The sequence below is a fragment of the Stenella coeruleoalba genome (genome assembly GCF_951394435.1).
Source record: "Stenella coeruleoalba genome assembly, chromosome: 5".
NCBI lineage: Eukaryota > Metazoa > Chordata > Mammalia > Artiodactyla > Delphinidae > Stenella > Stenella coeruleoalba.
The window spans coordinates 50150262-50166699 of NC_137150.1; the positions used below are offsets into that span (position 1 = coordinate 50150262).

The 16438-nt window shown below is 37.5% G+C and overlaps 1 protein-coding gene across 5 annotated transcripts in view; it reads right to left on the minus strand.

Annotated features, from left to right (window-relative positions):
* PLD1 (phospholipase D1) overlaps positions 1-16438 on the minus strand; it is a gene marked incomplete at its 5' end in the record, with an annotated part of 202545 nt that overhangs the window by 78107 nt on the left and 108000 nt on the right. For all 5 annotated transcript variants that reach the window (XM_079923385.1, XM_079923388.1, XM_079923387.1 and 2 more), the window contains 2 exons: positions 1045-1155; positions 8047-8128. In XM_079923385.1, the coding sequence (XP_079779511.1) occupies positions 1045-1155; positions 8047-8128 (193 nt within the window). The remainder of the gene's footprint in view (positions 1-1044; positions 1156-8046; positions 8129-16438) is intronic.

Genomic DNA, 16438 nt, shown 5'->3' on the forward strand with positions numbered 1-16438 from the left:
TGTCTCTATGAATTTGACCACTCTAGGTCTCTCATGTAAATGGAATCACACAATATCTGTCTTTATGTCTGGCTTCTTTTACTTAGAATAATGTCTTCAAGGTTCATCCATGTTTTAACACATGTCAGAATTTCCTTCCTTTTTAAGACTGAAAAATATTCCATTTTATGTATATACCAATCCATTATTGAGAGTGTGATATTAAAGTGTCCAACTATTATTATAGAACTGCTTTATTTCACCCTTCAATTCTTTCAATGTTTGCTTCATATATTTTGATGGTCAGTATTAGGTATGTAAATGTTTATAATTATTACATTTTCTTGCTGCCTTGAACCTTCTATTAATATATAATATCCTTCTTTATCTATTGTAAACTTTATTGATTTAAAGTCTATTTTGTCCAATATTAGTATAGCCACTCCTGCTCTCTTTTGGTTATTATTTACATGGAATATCTTTTTTTAATCAGGTGAAATATATAATCATTATATACTTTAAGCCTGCTGAAGATTAATTCATTGTCTTGATGTAGCTCAGTGACTGGGCGACAATATTTACTGATAGGCTTCAGGTCTTTGGTAAAATATCAAAAGGCTTTTTTTCAAATTGCTTATCATGCTTATTCACTTTACTAGTACTGTATACAAAGTGCTTTTAAGGAGAGCACTTTAAATCCTAAAGGAGCTCTCTTTGTTGCTATCAGTGTTCAAGGGATATCCCAGGGAGATCACATTTAAGAGGTTCCAGGATAACCTTAATGAGGAGTATAGAAACCTGACAAGGCTCTTAAAACAACTCTAGGAAGAATGTTCTTGGCTAAATTATCAGGGTAAGAGAAGCAGAAATGAGAACTCTGCTGACTCCATCAAGATCAGAAGTATAAGAAAGTATAATTATTTTATTTCTGAGAAGTTCACAATATTATTGATTCAAAATATACATTAGGGAATTCTAAAGATTACCACTGCTCAAAGTAAAATGTATCTGAAAAACTACAGAATAATAAAGAAGAAACATTGTTAAGCAAGATGACCTGAATACCTTTATGTTGGGGTGTAGATGCATCAAAGTCCTCTTGCTGTATTCACTATTGATTCCAAGAGCAAGTTCCACCTCTTTGTAGAGCATAATGAAGATACGCACCCCCTGTTGCTGTCACAAGAAAAAACACAAGGAGGAATAAGAATTTCTGGAGGTAGGTTATGATTTTCTTTTTCTTCTTCATTTCTGGGGCATTGTACTTTCTAAAAATTTTTTCTATAAACAAGTATAATAAAATATTTAATGAAAAGTGCAATACAAGAAGGTGAAACATAAGTGTATATTAAGACACAAATATAAAAAAATAAAAATTTATCTCCCTTCCATTCTATGATTTGTCATACTGAGACAGTCAGTATTTGACTAATTATAGCCAGAAAGTTGAAATTGCAACTTGAAATACTAAAAGTATCTGATAGTCTTACAACTTTGAACATCTCAGAACACTTGACCTTGAGGAGAGTTTTGACCTGATTCATGTTACAGGATTAGGATCTTCTGCTTGTCTTTATTATACCACAAAGAATTGAAATAACAGTGTTTTTAAAACTCTGATGCAATAAATTATGCTAAACATGCCTTAAATGTTTCTGGGGGTATTTTCATAGAGTTTTTCTTTATTAAAAATTATTTCAGTGGAAAAAACATGTCTCAGTCTTCAGAGGTGAATGTATTGGTTCATACTCTTAACCCATAATTAAATCATTAATGTCTATTTCACCACTGAAATGACTTCTTCAGAAGTCAGCTTCTCTAACATTCAAAAATCCCCGAGTTTTAGCAGCAGCACAGAAATTAACATTGATCCATCCTTAGACCTTGGACCTAAAAGAAAGTAGACAAGGCCGTTGTGAAGGTCAAATTAAATCAAAATTGCCTCATAAACTTTAATATGCTATACAAATAATATTTATTCTTAATATTAACCATCAAAGAAATGTCCAACAGCTGGTAGTATAGAAAAGTACTAGTATTTTCTCTCCTAGCTCTGGGCGGTGACAAGGTTTTAGCTTATGATAAATTGCCTGACACATGAATGTCCTCCCCCATCCCTGTCCACTTACACAGTTCGGCCACCAACATATAGTTCCTCCAGGAAACTCTATCTTATTTACCCCCACTTCTTATATCACTTTTTTACTTTTTAGGTTTGCATCCTCAGTGTTGCCGTGCAGTTTGCAACATTTTAATTTGCATTTACTGTACCCAGCAGCTCTGAAAGCATCCTGCCACATATTACATGCATATTGAGTACTGTAGCTACACCTAGGCATTTAATATCCTACAGATTTAAGGCAAGAAGTTTTCCATAATCCTTTCTAGAGTATTTGAGATGCAGGCGTATCTAATAAACTAGAGTGAATAATTCAGTTACAGTTTAAATGTAGTCCATGGTAATTAGGTATTGTTCATAATGGACATTTGAGTCACAAATTTAAGAAGCCTTACTGGTTGAACACATCTAATTTATAACAACTGGATATTTTTGCAATGCTATAAAAATGTGAAATAACATAAGAGTTAATATTTTTAGGCTGCAAGATGTAAAATCTTGGAGTAAACCAAACATATATACAGTTCCCCAATGTTGTTCTGCCAATAAAAAGCATATTTTGGCCCCTAAATCCTTATAATAACACATCACTTCAAAATACTAACTCTATCTTACTTGGTGTTAGTAATATCTGAGAAGTGTGCATATTTTTGAAGGGATACACTAGATTTACATTCTGGGCTGCATTAAAGAAATCTGAGTACTAAGAGAAGACCCATTCTTGCTCTGAAAAAAAACAGGATTAAAAATACGTATGTCGGGGGCTTCCCTGGTGGCACAGTGGTTGAGAGTCCGCCTGCCGATGCAGGGGACACGGGTTCGTGCCCCAGTCTGGGAAGATCCCACATGCCACGGAGCGGCTGGGCCCGTGAGCCATGGCTGCTGAGCCTGCGCGTCCGAAGCCTGTGCTCCGCAACGGGAGAGGCCACGGCAGTGAAAGGCCTGCGTACCGCAAAAAAAAAAAGTCATTTTATTTCTCTGGTTAACAGCTGACTTTTGGAACTTGCTTGTTATTTATTATATTATGCAACTATTGTTGTAATCAAGTACATAAGTACAGACTTGAGTAAAGAAATAAGGAAGTGAAAGTGCAGGCAGGAAGTGAACAGATTAATTTCTAATGATCTGGTCAGTGAGCACTCTAAATGAAAACTAGAACATTATTTTATTTTTCTCCCCTACTATTCAGATTTACTTTGCTATTTGAATATTTTAGGATTCAGCACTGAATAGCAGTTTAAAAAAATAGCCTCCCGTTGAATGACTTAATATAAAGTTTAAGACCCCCAATTTCAACCTAAATTATAGAACGTTACACCTGACATCTTTCATCACAGTTCATTTGTTTTAAATGGATGAAATTCTACTTCTTAGGCTTATGAGATTATTACCCATGAAGTACAGTAATTGAAAATTAGGAACTGGCCTGAATCTTACAATTTTCCATTTATCTGCATAACTAATGGATTTTTTAAATAACAGAGATTTTTAATGCTAATGGATTATAGCATTATCCTCCATCTATTAATACCTGACATTTTCTTCTATACTGTGTCTTTTCACATTGAAATAAATAACTCTGTAGGAAATAGGATAGAGACTTTTAAGCATTTTAGCTTAAATAGAAATGACTAATAAGGAAGTAATTAAATATAAGAAGTTCATTTTTATGTAGTCTGGTTTACAATTATTTACTTATGTCCATGCCCACAATAAACAGTTAATGAGTGACAAGATTCCTGTGATAATAAAGCAATAAATTCCTCTTCTTTTGGTCAAGGCATTACAACACTGCCATAAACTCTAAACTATAAAGGGCAAAGCAAAATACTTCCTATGGGAATGAAGGCATTTGTTGGGCCATAATAGTGCAGACTTATACAAAATATGGGAAATATTTGTGCAAAATGAAAGCCTAATTACAAAAAAAAGGACTGATGTTAATTCTGTGATTTCAAAAATACACTTTTGAAGTATCCGGTGTTTTACCAATGCCTTTTAGTGACCCCAGGGGAAATTACTTTTTGCTCAGAAGAAAAGTATTAATAGGAGAAGTAGGAAAACAAATAGCCTGGACTTGACTGTGCTTCTTACGTTTGTATGCCATGTTTCTTATCTCTGCTGCAGTCAACTAACCCAAGGATTCCACAGAATAAACTTTATGACACCTGAGTTTAAAAAGATAAAAGTTCTATCCTCTTTTCTAATTAGTTTTTAAGCAAGTAGAACAGATATAATACTATTAACAGCAGGAATTTTTAGGTGCTTTACACATACAAATGCATGTGAAGAAAATGAAAAATAAACATCTTTTATAGTTGAAATCAAGAGACTTTGCTTCTGAGCCAGCTTTTTCTCTGATTGTTCAAGCACTGTGGTCAAATATTTTCTAAATGTAGCTAAGTTTGTCCATTGCCTTAAGATAGCTTAGCTAACACATCTCCAGGATCATCACTTGTCAAGAGCTTCCCCAGTGGAGGGGGGGATGGGAGGTGGAGGAGGTGTGCGATATTTTAGGAACATGCAAAGTAAAGGATAAAAAAAAATCGTATCCTCACCATTTAAATGCAAGCAGCACTGGGATGTAAGAGCACATGTGCTCATGCGCCTTTTTTAAAAACCAGTTTTGTTCAAAGCACAGTCCTTAAGGTTGAAGATCCCTTCCCTCCTTCCCTGCCATGCCCTTCTAGCCCACCATTTTGGTAAGATTCCCTTTGATTTTTCTCTGCAGTGATGTGATTATTCATCTCATTTGACAAACCTGGACATCTTTCCCTCCTGTTGGTCACTGACTGCAACTCTAGAATGTGCCTTGTGACCCAGGACAGAAAGAAATTAACCTGACGACAAAATCCTCCCTGAGAACCTAGGTTCTGTTAAGTCTCCAGGGGACTGCACTTGAAGAATCTTTTGGTGCAAGTCTCATCAGAAATATCACATATTTCTAAGGTTAAAATATACAAATTGATACAGGGATGCAGTTATGATAACTATGATGCAACTTATCTCACCTCTTAGTGCAATAAATGCAGAACTGTGAAAACCCTGGGATGCTGCTTTGAGTTAAAGCAGTCTGCCTCTCAACATTGGCTTACACTATTTTAAATGATGACATTGCATATCAGAAGGTCAAAGAAACAGGAAAATATCAACTTGGCTATTACCAGAGAAACAAAATATTGTATTTTCCCCCTAAGAAACATCCATTAAAAGAAATGTTTGCCTATATGTTGGCTATAAAGCAGAGACACTAAATTTCTCCCCAAAGATCTACACAATCAGTTAGAAGAAAAAAATAATTCATTTCAATCAACCTTGCGGACCTCTGGGACCCATTAATGCAAGAATAAATGCTATTTTAAACCCAGTACTTTGTGAAGCTAGTGGCTTTCAGAAACTAAATTATTTATGTGAAGCAGTGTTTATGAGCATATGAAATGTCAATCTGGAATGATCTGAATGTTAAAAATTTAATAATATTTTGTAACTGGATTAAGGAAGAGCAATTCTCTTAAATGTACCACTGAGAAATTAACATTTAATAGTATTACTATTTCCTTAGGAAATTAAAAAAATCATTTCAGGCAATTTAAAAATTACAAGTTTCAAAAAGATGAAATTGAAACAAAGAAAGCACGGTTATCAGGCAGCACTATTTAGCTGGTCATGGTATTCACCTGGTACCTCACAGGATTCATGGGCCATAAAAGCAAAGAGAAGCCATGATAGTGACAGAAAAGGGACCTGGACTGAGGGGAATAAACAAACACACGCCAGCTACCATGAAGTGGAGGACCAGGTCTGCAGGACCTGCCTCCTGAGCCCTGATCTGGCAACTAGCTTTCTGGAGTATACTTAGATGTCCTGTAGGCACCTCACATGCACATGATCTAAAATGTAGCTCTCTGACTCTGGGTTCTTCCCACTTCCTCCTACTACCAGATTCACCGTCCCAACACACCATATTTATCAGATCACCCTTCTTCCATCATACCCCCCCGACAGTGGTTCCCCACTGTCGTCCGTAAAGTGCAAACCACTGGCTTGACTCACAATGCCTCCACATCCCAACGGCCTTTCCAGCTCGATCTCCCATCCTACCTATGCTCACACTCAGGTGTCATCAACTCTGTCACCTTGCTGTGACTGACAAGGCCTTATGAATTCCTGCATCCAGAATGTTTCCCCATCACACTTCCTATACCTAGAAAGCGCTTCTTTTAAAATTTCTGGCCCATACTAAATGCCCTAAGTTCCTCATGTTGTGAGGGGCTTCCACATCAGACCTACCCAATGTTCTCCCTCCTGCTTTGAATCTTGGCACTGTCTCTGTACCCAGCTGACTCTTGTGTAGATTTTTAAGCTCCTTCAGGTCAAGAATCGTGTCTTTTATTTTTGTATATTCCCATGTGATTAGCCAAGTGCCCTGCACGTAAGAGGCATTCAACAAAAACATGTTAATTGAAACCTAAAAGAGTAAAGCATCGGATAAGTTCTGTGAGGAGAGGATTTTCTGTTATGATTGATGATCGCTAGGCAAGGCTGGAAAAACTTATTAGAATGGAGTTTCAGGAGTTTACTTTTAGAGGAGAAATGGGAAAGCTGCCATTTCGCAGAGAGAAACGTGGAGAAAGTTATAGCCCATTCAATATGTAGAAAGATGTTTGGTAAGGCTAGGACTAAGCCCAGGATATGAGTTCTTCAGCAAGCCCTCCATGGGCGGGGATGGAATCCTATTCACACACATGGCATCCTTAGTAATTAGTGTAGTACCAGGCTCAGAGAAGACACAGTAACTGTATGATGGATTATTTAATGAATATGCAAATAATGCTTTTCAAGACCAGAATTTCCAATTTTGTGAATGGAAGTCTGTTGAGACAACAGATTAGACTAGCCTTGAAAATGACGCTGTTTGGCAAAACATGTGTCTGAAATAAAGACAATCAACTTCTTTTGCCTTTAATATCAACAGTGAGGTCTGCCTATACTATCCCCAGATATCCTAAACTAAAGGCATGGGGAAAAGACATTGAAGGAAGGGGGAAAGGTGAGTGGGAAAGGGGTAGTGGAATGTAGAGGATGGAAAAAAAGAAATAAGTGATGGCTGTGATAAATAGAAAATATTGATTCTAACCCCAATTACTTAGGACCTACAAATCTGCTAGAATGTTTAATGACAGAATTCTAAAAGTTAAGACAGTTTCAAATAATAGTAAAAAGGCTACTAGCACTCCCTAATTTGGACATGATTAATAATAAATTGAACTTAATTCAACTATTCTAATTCAACTTAACTTAACTCGGTTGAGGGCCAACCACATAAAATATTTCATTAGAAATATGAATGTAAAGTAGTCATTGGTGAGCCTATACTGCTTCAGTTGTTTACTTTTTATAACAAAAAAAGCACACTCAATGCTCACCCTGGATCTACAGGGTCACACCATTTCACACTATTACCATGAACTGTCCCAAAACTGGAACCACCAATTCTTTATGTCCTTCCATTTGACATGCTTCAACATCAGCTTGACCCCATCTGACTGAAATCATTCTCAGATGACTTCGAATTTTGCTCAAATGACAAAGTAATGAAACATAAATAAATAAAAGTCTATGTTTCATTTCATCATTTATTACTCAATGATGAAATTTTATTACCATTTTTTGCCTAACAAATCAGCTGCCTACAACTGATTAAAAAACAAAAATTAGACTTGGCAATATAATCCATGCTGTGAATTAGGTGAAAATATTTATGATTCACAAGTAATGGGAAAAAAATCAGAACCAAATGAACTTGAAAACAGTAAGTATTCTACTTTTTGTCAAGCTCTAAAGAAAAAAGTTATAAGTGTATATGAAGGGCTTTGGGGAAAAAAAGGCATTTCAGAGGCAATAAACTTTTAAAAAATTACATCAGCATTTGTTAGGAAAGTACATACTGCTTTTCGCTTAAGAATGCAGTCCAATCTCCAACGATTTCCTTCAACCACCGGACGTTTCAGGAAGATTTCTGGACTCAACCTGAAATCACGAAACCAAGATTTCAAGAAACTAAAACAAATATAAAGTTCTGATTGTGTTATAGGAAGCAGAGGCAATTTTAGCTCAAATGTCATCACCATCCTCCACTGTGGCAGGCCATGCAAAGTTCCACTATGAGTCCATGTACAACTTCATATGGGAACAGCAGCCTCTACCCCAAAAAAGTCAATTTCAATTTCTCTATCTTACTCACACATCATACATAGACACACTTGCAGATACTACTGACTGTCCACCTTCTCCTTCCTTGCTGTCAGAGCCCACCTCCCATGACTGAATGTGACTATTCTAAATAATTGCTTTCCCAGACTCCTGTGCAGCTCCAGCACAAAATAACACAATCCTGTACAATGAGATATACGAGGAGGTACACGAGGGGTTAATGGAAAAGTTGTTTCTCTTATGAGAGGAAGAGACACATGCACACACAAAAAAAACCCCAGGAAAAGCGGCTCTAGGATGGATGTTGTATGGGTGCTTAGACAGGTGCCAAATAGAAATTTAAGGGCAAAGCCAGAACCCTGAAATCACTGGATGACTTCACCAACTTTAGTACTGCCTAACTTTACATTTCTCATTCAATGAGACAAATCCTCATTGTTTAAGCCACCTTTAGTTGAGCATTCTAGCAACCTAGGCCAAAAGTGTTCTAATAGATAAACATGAACACTGACTTCCTATACCAAGCAGTGGCCATGGAAACCTGGGGCTTTCTGAGCAGGGAAGAAGGCAGGCTTGCTGATAGATGAACTTTTCCCAGTGTGAGAATGGACCCCTGGGTTCCTCTCCTTAGTAGTGCCACAAGCAGCACAGTACAGGAGTCACTTTTTCCCTTGGGGCTGTGTTCAAAATTACTGCCTGAGTTAAACTGGTAAGTAGTGTACCTCCTCTATAATGGGAAAAACAAACAAAAACAATAAAGAAAATTTCATCCACTGAAATGCTAGACCTGGAGGAGTGGGGTAGACTGTGTAAGGATCAAAGCCTTACAGAATACTAGCGTGGAATATTGGCTTAGCCAGGGAGTCTTCTAAGCATGTGAAAACAACAGGGTTTTAAGGAGCTAAAGAGACTAAAAGAAATAATTTTACGCTCTGTGTCATTCAGTTAAAGAAAATAAAAACCCAGAGAAAAAAGTGTCTAAAGAAACTCATATTGGGTAGATAAATATGAAAACAGACAAATAGAAGGTGTACAGTATAAATATTAACATATTTAGTTTAGAATAGGAAACAACTCAAACAAACAAAAAAAATGCAGCAACTGATAGGGAAAGATCTAAGCTGAATTAAAAACAGATCTGTTTTAAATAGAAAAGTGTGTCATTGGGCACTGCTAGTTCACTGAAAGTAGGACATACCCAACAACATATATACACTTGTAATTTTTGATGTACACATTAATTATGGGATCAGAGGGCTTCAGTTTTGGGGTCATTTTCAGGTCTATACTCTGCAATTAAGCCTTCATCATCTTTTTTTTTAAATCTAAAAGCATTGTGTACCCTGTATGCAGAGTATTCTATTAAATGCTTTGGAGAATCTTAAGCAGGCTCTCAAGGAGACCTGGATTTTGAGGATAATACATGAAAAGATAAAAATAGTCATGCTATAAAAACTGAAAGTGTAAACAAAGGCAAGGAGCGAATAGCTATGACCCACAAGCATCATTATGTCAAGATCTTTACTAAGTAATTATTAGCTAAGCAAAATTCAAAAGAATTGTGTAATACTACATATCATTGAGTTTAGGACACCAATGACTGTAAGATGCATCATTACTGTGTGTATCACTAAGAAAGAAAAAATAATGACAGCTATAACTATAAGATGTTATTGAGTGTATGATGTATTACGACTTCAGAGATATTGAAATGTGCTTCTAAGTAAATGCTCCTTTTAGAAGATTTTATAGCTGCAAATGCTTGTATGAGAAAAAAAAAGCTTAAAATCGATGATCAGAGCTTCCATCTTAAGAAGACAGAATAAAAGAATAAATTAAGAAAAAGTAAGAAGGATGGGAATAATAGATAAGAATGGAACTCAATGCAATATAAAACAGAACAACAGTAGACAAAACTCAATGAAACCAAAATCTAGCTCTTTGAAAAGTTTAATAAAATTGACAAACTAGCTAGATTGAAACAGAAAAAAGGAGTTTGACTATTTTAGATTTCTTACTTAAGTGGGAAGAAATAATATCAATCCTACCCAAACTCTTTCAGGAAACAAAGGCAGGGGAAATACCATCTCATACAATGAGGCTAGCATTATCTTAATACCAAAACCAAACAAAGACAATCCAAGAAAAGAAAAAAATTAAGTACAATATTCCTTATGATCATAGAGGTAAAAATCTTTACCAAAACATCACAACTTATAAAAAGGATAACAAATCATGACAAAGTGGGGTTATTTCTAAGAATGCAAGGTTAGTTTAACAGTTGAAAATCAATCAATGCAATTCAGCACATTAACAGAAAAAAAGAAAAAAATGGTCATTTCAATACATGCAGAAAAGTCTTGACAAAATTCAATACCCATTCAGAATAAAAACTCTCAATACATTATAAATAGGAAGGAATTTCCTCAAAGTAATAAAAGGCACCTATTAAAAAAATCTACCTAAAGCATATAATAAAAGACTGAAAGCTTTTCTTCTAAGACTGAGAACAAGAAAGTTGTCTGTTCTCATCACTTCTATTCAACATTTTACTGATGATGCTAGCCAGTGCAATAAGGAAAAAAAAGAAAGAAAAAGAAAATAAGAAATAGAAGGCATGCAGATTATGAAGGAAAAAGGAAAACTGTCATTATTCACACATCACATGATCATCTATGGGACAAATCCTAGGGCATCTACAAAAAAGCTATTCACACTAGTAAGTGAACTAAGCAAGATTGCAGCAAATAAGATCAATATAAAAAATCAACTGCATTTCCATATGCTGGCAGTAAACAATTGGAACATGAATTTTTAAAAATATCATTTACAATAACATAAAAAAACACGAATTATTTAGTGATAAGTGCAAGACCTGTATATGGAAAGTACAAAACACTAATGAGAAAATTTAAATAAGATCTAAAAAAATGGAGGGATATACAGTGTTTATGAATTGGAAGACTCAATACTGAGAAAGAAGAAAAAATTTGACATACTGTCTAACCAGTGGTGATTTTACCATTCTTTCCCCTCTGATTTCTCAGTTGGGAGGGACAACCTGGAAATGGGCATTGGCACTGGTAGAGAGAGCCTCAGAAGTCCTCTAGCTCAGGCTTGAGGAGGAAGAGTGGGATTTCCTGACAGTGATAGTGGTGGCAGGGAGGGACCCACAGGCATCAAAAATGAGGAAATGGAACTTTTCTCTCCAATGGAAGAGCTGTGGTTCCAAGAGGAAAATATAAATATCCATTGCTTGGCTCTGGACACAAAGTGTCATTGAAGAAAGTGTGTGGCAGAGCAGGGTAAATAAAGCCTCTTTCTAACAAGAGGACTAAAAAGGGAAGCCACAGGCAACCCATAAGGAGTGGGTATACCATGGAGAGAGAGGAGCTCAGAAAAGCAATGCTATAAAGTTGTTTATGAATTTCTAGCTCACTCCTAAGCTGCCCATGCATGGGTTTGGTCCTAATATTACGCCAAAGAATTTGAAAACTGAAATAAGAAAGAGACCACTGACCAAATTGGCCACTAGGTGGAGCACATGGGGGGGCAGATCTAAACAGCACTGCAAAGGCTTCGAAAACAAAATTGACATTAAAAACACACAGGTAGAAGACTGGTTGCAACATTCTGCATGAACCCAAATGGGCCAATTTCCTGCTAAAACAAAAATATCAACATTCTCTATAAGATTTAAACAAGACCCAGAGTCATAATATTCAAAACTTCCAGAATACAGAAAAAAATTACTTGGCATACAAAAAAATCAGAAAAATCTCAACTTGCAGGAAAGACATTCAACAAATGCTAATGCCAAAATGACATAAGTGTTGGAATTATTTAATGTAATTCTCTGCCAGATATTATAAAAATGTTTCAACAAGTAAGGGTGAACACTCTTAAAATGAATGGATAGTCAGAAAGTCTCAGCAAAGAAATAAAGATATAAATAAAAACCAAAGAGAAATAAATAGAAATTATCCAATTTGAATAACAAAGAAAAGATTGAAAAAAATGAACAGAGCCTCAGAGACTTGTGGGACAATACTAAAAGACACAATTTATGTCATCAGAGACTCAGAAAAAGAGGAGAAAGAGGGAAATGCAGGAAAAAAGTTTGAAGAAAAAATGGCTGAAAATTTCTCAAATTTGATGAATGATATAAACCTACAGATTCAAGAAGCTCAGTGAACTCCAAACAGGATAAATTCAAATACCATAATCAAACTGCTGAAAACAAAAGGCAGGAAGAAAATGTTGAAAGCACTCAGAAGAAAAACAATGCATTATTATTATTATTTTTTTTGTGGTACACGGGCCTCTCACTGTTGTGGCCTCTCCCATTGCAGAGCACAGGCTCCGGACGCACAGGCTCAGCAGCCATGGCTCACGGGCCCAGCTGCTCCACTGCGTGTGGGATCTTCCCGGACCGGGGCACGAACCCGCGTCCCCTGTATCAGCAGGTGGACTCTCAACCACTGCACCACCAGGGAAGCCCAGCAATGCATTATTTAAGAGGGGAACAATGATTCAAAATGACTGCGAATTTCTCATCAGAAAACATGGAGGCCAGAATGAAGTGGAGCAAATTGTAGCTAGACTGTATAAAGTTCTTCTACAGTTTAGTAATAAGAAAAAAATCCAATAAAAAAAGAAGAAAGGTAAGATTTTAATATGTTTCCAGAAAAGCTAAACAAATGTCCAAAAGTCACGGGAAGATATGCTTAACATGAAAAGACATTGCTAATGCAAATTAAAACCACAGTGAGAGACTACTACATACCCTTTGGAATGACTAACATTAAAAAAGACTAACAGTACCAAGTGCTTGCAATGATGAGGAGGAATGAAACTCTCATACATTAGTAGTACAAGCACTTTGGAAAACAGATTGACAGTTTCTCATGTTAACCATGTATTTAACTCCTAGTATTGATATAATACAGTAACTTGAATCTACTTTCTAAGACAAGGGTTAGCTAACTGTGCTCCATGAGCCAAATCTGGTCCATCGCCTGTTTTATTTAGTATGGCTTATGAGCTAAGAATGGTTGTTACATTTTTAAAGGGTTATTAAACACACACACACACACACACACACACACACATACACACACCCCCCCACACACACACACACAAAGAAGAATATACATCAGAGACTGTATGTATGTGACCTGAAAAGCCTAAAATATTTACTATGTGGCCCTTTACAGAAAAAGTTTGCCAACCCTGTTGAAAGTCAGAGGCTTTTGAACTTTTTGGGTCATAATCCACAGGAATACATTATGAATTTTCATCTATCTACCTACCTATCTATCAGTCTTCTACTGACTACTGAAATAAAAATTTCACAAAATAACCCTTACTGCCACTTAAGTTGCAACTTTCCGTTCTCTTATTTCCTTCCTTTTCTTATGCTATTTCATTATTTAAATAAAATTCTGAACATAACCCACTGAATTCTTTTTTTTAATAAATTTATTTTATTTATTTATTATTTTTGGCTGCGTTGGGTCTTTGTTGCTGAGCACTGGCTTTCTCTAGTTGCAGCGAGCGGGAGCTACTCTTTGTTGCGCTGCATGGGCTTCTCATTGTGGTGGCTTCTCTTGTTGCAGAGCACGGGCTCTAGAGCACAGGCTCAGTAGTTGTGGTGCACGGGCTTAGCTGCTCTGCGGCATGTGGGATCTTCCCGGACCAGGGCTCGAACCCATGTCCCTGCATTGGCAGGAGGATTCTTAACCACTGCGCCACCAGGGAAGCCCAATTCTTTTAATAAATAATTACTAAAGGGCTTCCCTGGTGGCGCAGTGGTTGACAGTCTGCCCACTGATGCAGGGGACACGGGTTCGCGCCCCGGTCCGGGAAGATCCCACATGCCGCGGAGCAGCTGGGCCCGTGAGCCATGGCCACTGAGCCTGAGTGCCCGGAGCCTGTGCTCCACAACGGGAGAGGCCACAACAGTGAGAGGCCTGTGTACCACACACACACAAAAATAATAATTATAATAATAATTACTAAAGAGTCACAACCCACCATTTGAAAAACATAACATTAAGATCAACTTAAATGTGTCTCCTACTTAGAATAGTCTTAGCTTGTGAGCCAGTCCAAATGAAATGTTGAGTTTGTTTTTCACTTTAGAGCCTTTGTCTCCAGCTCAAAGGAGACCTTGTTTCTGTTCCCGTTCCTCTGATAAACTTCCCCTTTAAATATCTTTGTTTATTGTTTTTCTTCTTTTTCTCCAGTTTTACTAATCCAGTCTGTCTCTGGCCTGTTTAATGCACGGACTCAGTACAGACACTGTGGCAGACCCCACCTGCACCCTCACCACCGACAGGCCAGGCAGAGAACCAATCTAGGCAAAGACTCAACACACGTGCTCCAAACATCCCTGCTGACCAGTGGGAATGAGAATCACCATCATCCAGAGGAAAGGTGATCTCAGCCACGCTTTATACATCCATCCTAAGTTAAAGCAATGGACTGGAAGCCACATCTTGGCACCCAACCTCATTCTAGGACTCACTCCAGTGAACACTGGGTAGTTCACAGGTGACGTGAAGTAGCACCAAGCACAGAAAAGACATATAAGACATGTTCTCCTGGTAGATACAGATAAACAAGTGAGGAATGTTCACTAATCCTTACACAGAAACTACCTCTTTTGATACCTTCAACTTCTAGCTAGGATTTACTCTTCACCTTAATTTTCAGATAGTCTGGGCTGTTTAACGAATCATTCTCTCTTCTAACCTGACAGCCTACCTTAGAATTTACCTCTTCAGAAAATGTCTTCTGACTAAATCTACCCAAATCTGATTATGACTTTATCCAGCACCTTAAAAAAATCCAACCTGCACTTAAAAAATGTCAGAGCTAAAAGGGATCTCGCACACCATGCGGTGCAGTCGGCTCCTGGGAGAGGCAGCTCCAGGACATGTGGGCACTAGAGCAGACACGCTGGATCCAAGCCAGCGCCAGCACGTACAGACTGTGTTGCTACGGGCAGTTTCCTAATCGGCCCCACTGAGACTCACTTTTCTCATCTGTAACACAGTCCCTGGCGTTTAGTAAGAATTCAACTAATAGTAGCTACTTACTGTTAATGTTATTCAACTATGCCTTAGAAATGACCCCTTATAAAGGTGAATATGACTTGCCCCAAGTTAGTAATAGTAAGGCCCCTAAGGCGGTCTGAGCAGAGACTCTCTCCATTCCTCTCCTGGACCACAACAATAACTCGCTAGATGGTCTCTATAACCACTGTTCAATTCATCTTCTACACTATAACCAAAATGGTCCCTTTTAGAAAACAAATTTGACTAAAATTCCCATGCTTAAAAATGTTCACTGATTCCCAGTGTTCAAGGGACTGCACTGGAGTTCAAAGGACTCCAGTGTTCAAACAATGCAAACTCTTTAGCAGCTCATCAAGGGCCCTTCACAATTTGGCCCTAACCCGTCTTTTGAATGCTATCTCCACCCACCATCCCAAAGAATGCTATGCTTAAGCTGTTTACGACCTCTACCTTCCTCCAAAATTGCTGTGCTCTCTCACTCCTCTATGCCTTGGTCCTGGTTATCCCTCTGTCAAAAACATTCACTGTCTTCAACTGGACAGCTCCATCACCCAGGACTCAGGCCAGCGTTCTGTCCGTTGAAGCTTCCACAGCTCCTGCAGGCTCAGTCACTGCCCTAATCCATTGTTCTACACATGACTTCCTGACTCTCTACTGTTGCAGGGTAGGGGCTGCTTCTCTTTCATCTTTCTGTACACGTGGCCTTGTTCAGTACCCGTCATAGAGGCTGCTCACTAAATAGCTCTGGAATGAATGAGTGAATAAATTAACAAATGAAAAGATGGATGGTTAAATGAATTAACAAATAAAGAAACTAAGAGCGTCTACGTCCCAGGTTGCTTCTCATTTCACTAAATCTGCCTTTGCTTGCATACTAATTGTTTTACAAACAGATTAACACAGTTTTCACTCATGTATATGATGTCTCTTGAATTAGGTTGGAAACTTCTAAAGGTCATGTGCACCTTCTCACTATGCTTTTCACTCTCTCAGACCCAGATACATCAGGGTTTGATAAAGTTTCTGAATGCTCTCTTTTGCAACA